General features: G+C 48.5%; 1 protein-coding gene and 1 long non-coding RNA gene across 2 annotated transcripts; both read right to left on the reverse strand.

Moving 5' to 3' along the window:
* Positions 1-4,686: 4,686 nt before the first annotated feature.
* LOC125547894 lies at positions 4,687-5,064 on the reverse strand. The gene is made up of 3 exons (XR_007300827.1): positions 5,000-5,064; positions 4,817-4,912; positions 4,687-4,729 (listed from the first exon to the last, which is right to left on the reverse strand). It is a non-coding gene; the product is annotated as an uncharacterized LOC125547894 (long non-coding RNA).
* A 1,260-nt stretch (positions 5,065-6,324) lies between these two features.
* On the reverse strand, positions 6,325-7,649 carry LOC125547895. Its single transcript, XM_048711634.1, has 2 exons — positions 7,498-7,649; positions 6,325-7,418 (listed from the first exon to the last, which is right to left on the reverse strand). The coding sequence occupies exon 2, from the start codon at positions 7,191-7,193 to the stop codon at positions 6,408-6,410; it is 786 nt and encodes a 261-aa protein (XP_048567591.1). The 5' UTR covers positions 7,194-7,418; positions 7,498-7,649; the 3' UTR covers positions 6,325-6,407.
* Between the last annotated feature and the right edge of the window lie 224 nt (positions 7,650-7,873).

The raw sequence follows: 7,873 nt of genomic DNA on the forward strand, positions 1-7,873 counted from the left end.
CATCGCCATGGCCTGCTGCTGTTTCTGTTCTTCAGAAACGAAACGAGAGCAGCAGCGGCTCGCTCGTTCGAGCGTTGACCGTGGCCTGCCCAGCTCCTTCGCCTCCTGGGCCACCAGCTACCGCCCCAACCCGGCCTGCTTCCTTCCCGATCCGAGCTGGCCCAGTCAAGCCCGATGTGAGCAGCTCCCCAGCCCCTCTCAGTTTCGGCCCGAGTCACTATTTTTTTTTTCCTGCGAACGATTTGTCTATTTATCCTGAGAGTGACAGAATTGCAGTAAAGCCCTCAAACTTCATGCATTTTATTACTCACAAACAGTGCATCATATTAAAACAAACTTAATATGAAAGTTGCTTAGAATTTTGTCTAGTTTCATAATATGCAACTTTAACCCATGTTTAAAATGCTTAAAATGTTGTTTGACTAATTTTTGCTCATATGCCATGTTAAAATGATTTAATTCATAACTAAATAACCTTAACTCGGATTTTATTAAACCTTATATGTAAATGGGGTAGAAAAATGCCTAGTTTAACATGATGCACTCACCTAGCATGTTTAACAACTTTAAAATTATGTTTAGGGCAGAATAATAACAAACCTAATATATGCATATGAGGAGTTTCCGGACTTGTTGTTTTGTTGTTCCGACCTCATTTAAACTTGCCTAGATTAGATAGTTTCATCATGTTTCACCTCTTGCCATGCTAACAACATTTAATCTTGTTGAGTACATAAAACGAGAGAGAACTAAATAAGGCATGTGGTGTTCCGTCAATATGCAACTTGTTGCATATTGAGCTCCACTTAACTTGTAGTGTTGTTTGTGCACTTTGCCATGCCATGCCTCTTTAAACCGGACATGCATCATACTTGATTGTGCATCATGCCATGATTATGTAATGGTTGTTTACTATATCGTGTGCTTCTTTCCGGTGTTGCTTCTTCGGGTTGGTTCCGATAATGTCGTGTTGTGAGGACCCGTTCGACTACGTCCGTTTGTCTTCTTCATGGACTCGTTCTTCTTCCTTGCAGGATTTCAGGCAAGATGACCATACCCTCGAAATCACTTCTATCTTTGCTTGCTAGTTGCTCGCTCTTTTGCTATGCCTATGCTGCGATACCTACCACTTGTTTATCATGCCTCCTATATTGTTGAACCAAGCCTCTAACCCACCTTATCCTAGAAAACCGTTGTTTGGCTATGTTACCGCTTTGCTCAGCCCCTCTTATAGCGTTGTTAGTTGCAGGTGAAGATTGAAGTTTGTTCCTCTTAGGGAATGTTGCAGAAAACAAAAAATTTCCTACGGTTTCACCAAGATCCATCTATGAGTTCATCTAGCAACGAGTGATTGGATTGCATGTACATACCTTTGTAGATCACACGCGGAAACGTTCAAAGAACGGGGATGAGGAAGTCGTACTCGACGTGATCCAAATCACCGGAGATCCTAGCGTCGAATGGACGGCACCTCCGCGTTCAACACACGTACGGTCAGCATAACGTCTCCTCCTTCTTGATCTAGCAAGGGGAAAGGAGAGGTTGAGGAAGATGGCTCTAGCAGCAGCACGGCGGCGTGGTGGTGGTGGAGCTGCAGTACTCCGGCAGGGCTTCGCCAAGCTCTATGAAGGAAGAGGAGGTGTTGGAGAGGGAGAGAGAGGCACCAAAGGTGTAGGTAAGAAGCCCTCCCTCACCCCACTATATATAGGGGGCCTAGGGGGGGGCGCCGACCCTAGGAGATCCAATCTCCTAGGGGGGCGGCGGCCAAGGGGGGTGGAGTGCCCCCCAAGGCAAGTGGGGAGCCCCCCCACCCTAGGGTTTTAACCCTAGGCGCAAGGGGTGGGCCTTGGGGGGTGCACCAGCCCACTATGGGCTAGTTCCCCTCCCCACTTCAGCCCATGGGGCCCTCCGGGATGGGTGGCCCCACCCGGTGGACCCCCCGGGATCCTTCCGGTGGTCCCGGTACAATACTGGTGACCCCGAAACTTGCCCCGATAGCCGAAATAGCACTTCATATATATAATTCTTTACCTCCGGACCATTCCGAAACTCCTCGTGACGTCCGGGATCTCATCCGGGACTCCGAACAACATTCGGGTTACTGCATATACATATCCCTTACAACCCTAGCGTCACCGAACCTTAAGTGTGTAGACCCTACGGGTTCGGGAGACATGTAGACATGACCGAGATTTCTCTCCGGTCAATAAACAACAGCGGGATCTGGATACCCATGTTGGCTCCCACATGCTCCTCGATGATCTCATCGGATGAACCACGATGTCGAGGATTCAAGCAACCTCGTATACAATTCCCTTTGTCAATCGGTATGTTACTTGCCCGAGATTCGATCGTCGGTATCCCAATACCTCGTTCAATCTCGTTACCGGCAAGTCACTTTACTCGTACCGTAATGCATGATCCCGTGACCAGACACTTGGTCACTTTGAGCTCATAATGATGATGCATTACCGAGTGGGCCCAGTGATACCTCTCCGTCATACGGAGTGACAAATCCCAGTCTTGATCCGTGTCAACCCAACAGACACTTTCGGAGATACCCGTAGTATACCTTTATGGTCACCCAGTTACGTTGTGACGTTTGGTACACTCAAAGCACTCCTACAGTATCCGGGAGTTACACGATCTCATGGTCCAAGGAAAAGATACTTGACATTGAAAAACTCTAGCAAACGAACTATACGATCTTGTGCTATGTTTAGGATTGGGTCTTGTCCATCACATCATTCTCCTAATGATGTGATCTCGTTATCAACGACATCCAATGTCCATAGTCAGGAAACCATGACTATCTGTTGATCAATGAGCTAGTCAACTAGAGGCTTACTAGGGACATGTTGGTGTCTATTTATTCACACATGTATTACGATTTCCGGATAACACAATTATAGCATGAATAAAAGACAATTATCATGAACAAGGAAATATAATAATTTTATTTTATTATGCCTCTTAGGGCATTATTTCCAACACCGCCAGCATGAGGTTGCAAGTGGGTTCACCCTTAGAGTGGCAAGTGTCTGGTGTGTCGAACCAAGTCAGCCCATGCCTTTCTAGGTCATACTCCAGGATCAACCCACCACATGACATGAAGTACAAGAAAGACCTCCCAACAAGCACGCTGGAAAAGTATTCGAAGTCCATGAGGTCCACGATGTGAAGTCCATGATGAATTCGTTGTGCATTAAGGTCGGCTCACCCCAAGCACCAGTCTCGGATGAGTAGACACATGCCGACGTCTCATATAGGTCGTAGTCAGTGTCTTCATCAGAGACGGAGAAGACAAAGACCACGCAGAACGGACCGCTGTGGCAGTCATGGAGGTTGCACCTGTCAGCTGCGCAGAACACGGCTGCGGTGGTGTTGCCGAACTGGAACGCCACGGGGATAGGTACGCACTGCTGGGCACCCGTAATTGGCTCCCACACCAGGAATTCCTCAGTACGGTCCTTTGAGAGGAAGAGGGTGTCACTACCGGCAGAGGGGCCGTCTCGTCGGCATAGGCCCCTAAGCCGTCGGCATAGATCTATGCCTACGGTTGCCGTCGGCGTAGATGTCGTCAGCGTAGTCTTGTCAGACCGTCGGCATAGTATAGCCGTCGGCATAGGTGCTATGCCGACGGCCTGACGCCAGCCGTCGGCATAGTTTAGCCGTCGGCGGTGTTTTTCGTCTGACGGCAACGGACGGCGCCGTCAAAAGCGCTGACGAATCACGCAACGCCATGTGGCAGAGGTATGCCGACGGCTTTGCCGTCGGCATATCTCTACCACGTGGCAACCCGTGGTACTCCTGGTGGCAGGGCTATGCCTACGGTAAAGCCGCCGGCATAGATGAATCTATGCCGACGGCTTTACCGTAGGCATAGCTACGCCACGTGTCGTTTCCTGGTTACTCCTGGCAGCAGGGCTATGCCTACGGCAAAGCTGTCGGCATAGATTTCCAGCTATGCCTACGGCAAAGCCGTCGGCATAGATATGCCACGTGGCGAGCCCTGGTAACTCCTGGGCTTATATATGCCGACGGCTTTGCCGTAGGCATAGTTTTTTTCCCCCCTGTTTTCTCTTTTCCAATTATTCATTTGACAGCATTTCAAAACAGAACAATATGAAATTATGCAGAAATATGACAATTCATCTAAACATACTCAAGTTCATCTAAACATACTCAAGTTCACCATCATCATCTAAACATACTCAAGTTCATCACATCATCTAAAGATCATCACCGACGGAAGTTCATGAACATAAAAGTAGTGCAAGACATGAAACATCATAAAAGTAGAGGAATATGAAAGGCATGGCACGATGGCCACATGCACGGAATCATCAAGCAAGACCACCTCCGCCAAAACCACCACCTCCGCCAAAACCACCACCACCTCCGCCAAAACCACCACCACCTCCGCCAAAACCGCTATCGCGGCTACCACCACTCTGCCAGATCGGAGTGACTGGGGTCGACGGAGCAGGAGTCGAGCCACCGGTCCCCTACATGTTTCAGAAAAGATTCTAACGGTAAATATGATATGATAGTGTTGAATGAACGAGAACTAGTTTGCCAGTAGTTAGGCAAATGTACTAACCGGACCATCACTGCCTAGTGCCACCCATTCATCGAACGTGGGCACATGTGGGGGTTCTCCCGCAGGTGGTGGTGGGGGTCCCATTTGTGGTGGATCCGTGTGGTTAGTCCAAGACGCCAACATAGCCTGAATGTTAGTTAAACAAGCAAACTAGAAGATCAGAAGGAATGAAAGTGCAAAAATTTAGCTTGGTTTTAAGAGGGCAAAACTAACCGTCATCATCTGACGGTTGTAATCATCGTTTGCCTTCACTCGTTTCAAGTACTCCCGCACCTCGAGATTCCTATGCTCGACAAACTCCTTATATGCCTACATAATTTAGGTTGTTTCTAAGTGAGCAATGCTGAAAATAAACTGAGAATGCTAGATAGAAAAAGATAAAGAGGAAGTACTTACAGCATGCTGGTGGGCTAAGGGAGTCTGTGAACGCCCCGTACTCTCTAACTGGCTCGGGTTGATAGTCCGAAGTTGTGTGTACGAGATCGAAGGAGTGATCAAGCCGTCGAAACACGGATACGGGCCATTCTTCTTCCCCTGGATAGCCACCACCACCGTGTCGTCGATCTGAGACTGGGCGACCTCAGCAACAGGAACATCCGGATGCAACTCCTGATAGTGATGAATGTAAGACCCCAGGTGCGAGATGGCAACCCAGCGCACCTCGTACTGCAACTGACGAGCTTTCTTCTTCGCAGCCGCAAGCAAGACCACGTCGGCTCTGGCCTTGTGCTCGTCAAGAACTCTATAGAGTTGCTGCAATCATGCATAAACCAGAAGCAAACAAGGCATGAGTTGAGTGATTCAATGATAAACTATGAACGAAACTGAAGACAAGTGATTCAGAAGAGAACTTACCAAAAATTTGGTGATCACGGCCTTAGCGGCCGTCCCGTACTCCGCGTTGCTGCAAGCCTCGTAGTGGGCCCAGCTCGTGGCCAAAACCCGCTGCTGCGGGTCCCCGTCTGGCCGCGGGCAGAATAGGCCAGGCCAAAACTCCTTCAACAGGACAGTGATAAGGCCGTTCGGTTTACGGCCCTTTCCGCGAAGGATCCAGTTTCTGCAAAAGAATCAAATGATTGCCATGTGTACAATAAGAAAATGTTGTCATGTGTTGAAAATATGATTGAGAGGCACTTACTCTGTCCCCACAGGTTCAATGAGCCACTTGTGCTCCTCGATAGAAGGTGGTGTAGGTAGTCCGGCATTACCATGCAGCCACCCCTGCGGAACACCCGGTGGCAAGTCACCCCACAACTCGGGATCAACCTCCCCTCCACCCTCCTCGCCCCCTCCTCGCCCTCCTCCTCACCCTCCTCCTCGGCCTCCTCCTCCTCACCCTCCTCCTCGACCTCCTCCTCCTCGCCATCAGGAACATACTCCTCCTCCTCAGACTCAGAAGGTGCCTCTGTATAGGAGGGCATCGAAGAAGACCCTCCTATTTCGGACACGGCCCGGAGTTTTTTGCCCCGGCTGCCTCTCCCCCCACCTCCTCCTCCTCTAGGGGCTCTCCCCCCACCTCCTCCTCCTCTAGGGTCTCCTCCCCCGACCCCTCCACCTCCCTGTGAGGTGTCATCCTCGCGTAGTCGGGAGGGAACCTTGTGGGCTCGTCCACTGCGAGTAAGTCCTTTGAATTTACTGAGGAAACTGGCGCCGCTGGACTTGCCCATGATTAGCAAACCTGCATTGAGAAGAGAATAAACAATTAGTAAGGGTATCAATTAAACAAGCATACAGGAAAAACATTAATACCAGAAGAGCACATTAAGCATACTATTGTAATGATCATTAAAAGAACTTACATTTTCTAGAACCCATATGAATCATCACTATTGTAATCTATTTGTGGACCGGTCTCATCATCACTATCACGCATATCTTCTTCGTTGTCTGACGGAGGTGGAGGCTCTTCCTCATCGTCAGCGTCTTCATTTAACTTTTCAAGCATAATTATGTCTCTTTGATTCACAACTGCCTCACCATCAATCCGTGCGTCGTCGTCGTTTGGGTCCAGGTCAACATAACCCAAGTCATCATCCTCGTTGTTTCGGACCACGTCATCATGTTCCTCTTGATAGAACACTCCCTCGTATGTCATGGGGTTTATGTTGTAGTAATCATCATCGTTCGGGTCCGGTAGCTTACCATGCGGCGACACCTTGAACACAACTTCCCAACCCTTTAGGTACTCTTTCTGGCATGGGTAAGGCAGATAATATACTTGTGTGGCCTGGGTAGCAGCGATAAAGAGATCAGCTCCGGCATAGACGGTTGATGGTTTAACTTCAACTAAACCAACAGAAGGCGTATGTCTCAGACCCTTTTTGGGGTCGAACCATCGGCATTTGAACACAGTGAGACTTAGGTGTTCGCGGCCACGTTTGAATGTAAGCTCGTATATTTTTCCTACCCTTCCGTAGTAATCTACTTTATTATCTCCTTCAGTGAAGACTCCGGTATTTATGGTTTTGGGATCAGGCCGACTGTTCTGGTGCTCCTCTGTATGGAAGCGATACCCATTCACATCATACTTTTCGCATGTCATGACGACAGGGTCAAAACCCATGGAAACCCATCTCAATTCTTCATCCATTGATTCGGTCGGATCATTTCCCTACAAGTTTAATTGAAATTATAGGGTGCATGAGTTTAATTGAAATTATAGGGTGCATGAGTTTAATTGAAAGTGTGAAAAATTACTTTCTCCATGAACCACGCAACGAAATTTTTCCTTCCATCAGCACCCTTTCGGAGAAGAGCAAGTGCCTCCGCTTCAGTAGGAGGCAGCATTCCCGTCCATTCTTCTTCAACGAATCGACTACAATAAGAAAAGCGGTATAAGAACTAGGCAAAGTGAACATAACGAATTGACTAAAAGAATGGTGCAAAGGTATTACCTCATCCACTCATCCTCAACTTCCTTGATGTTGTGCAAGATATAGAACATGACATCCTCCCACTCATCTCGTGGCATGAGATAAGGTTTCGAGCATCCAGCCCTACCACCTTGCCCGATGAATAGAGGCAACTTGGGTTTATACTTGGGTTCTTCTGTATTGTGTCGAGACACCTTATTGTGCAACGTGGGAACATGGTCCGGATAGTAGGCTGTCCTGAGGTCTGCCACCTCCTCTAGGATAACTGCCTCAGCTATGGAAGCTTCAATCTTAGCTTTGTTTCCACATTTCTGTCTCAGATGCTTGTTCTGTCTCTTGGGGCCGTACTGCCAACGATTCTGCACAGGGCCCCCCAACAATACCTCGTTCGGGAGGT

This window comes from Triticum urartu, chromosome 3 (genome assembly GCF_003073215.2).
Source record: "Triticum urartu cultivar G1812 chromosome 3, Tu2.1, whole genome shotgun sequence".
NCBI lineage: Eukaryota > Viridiplantae > Streptophyta > Magnoliopsida > Poales > Poaceae > Triticum > Triticum urartu.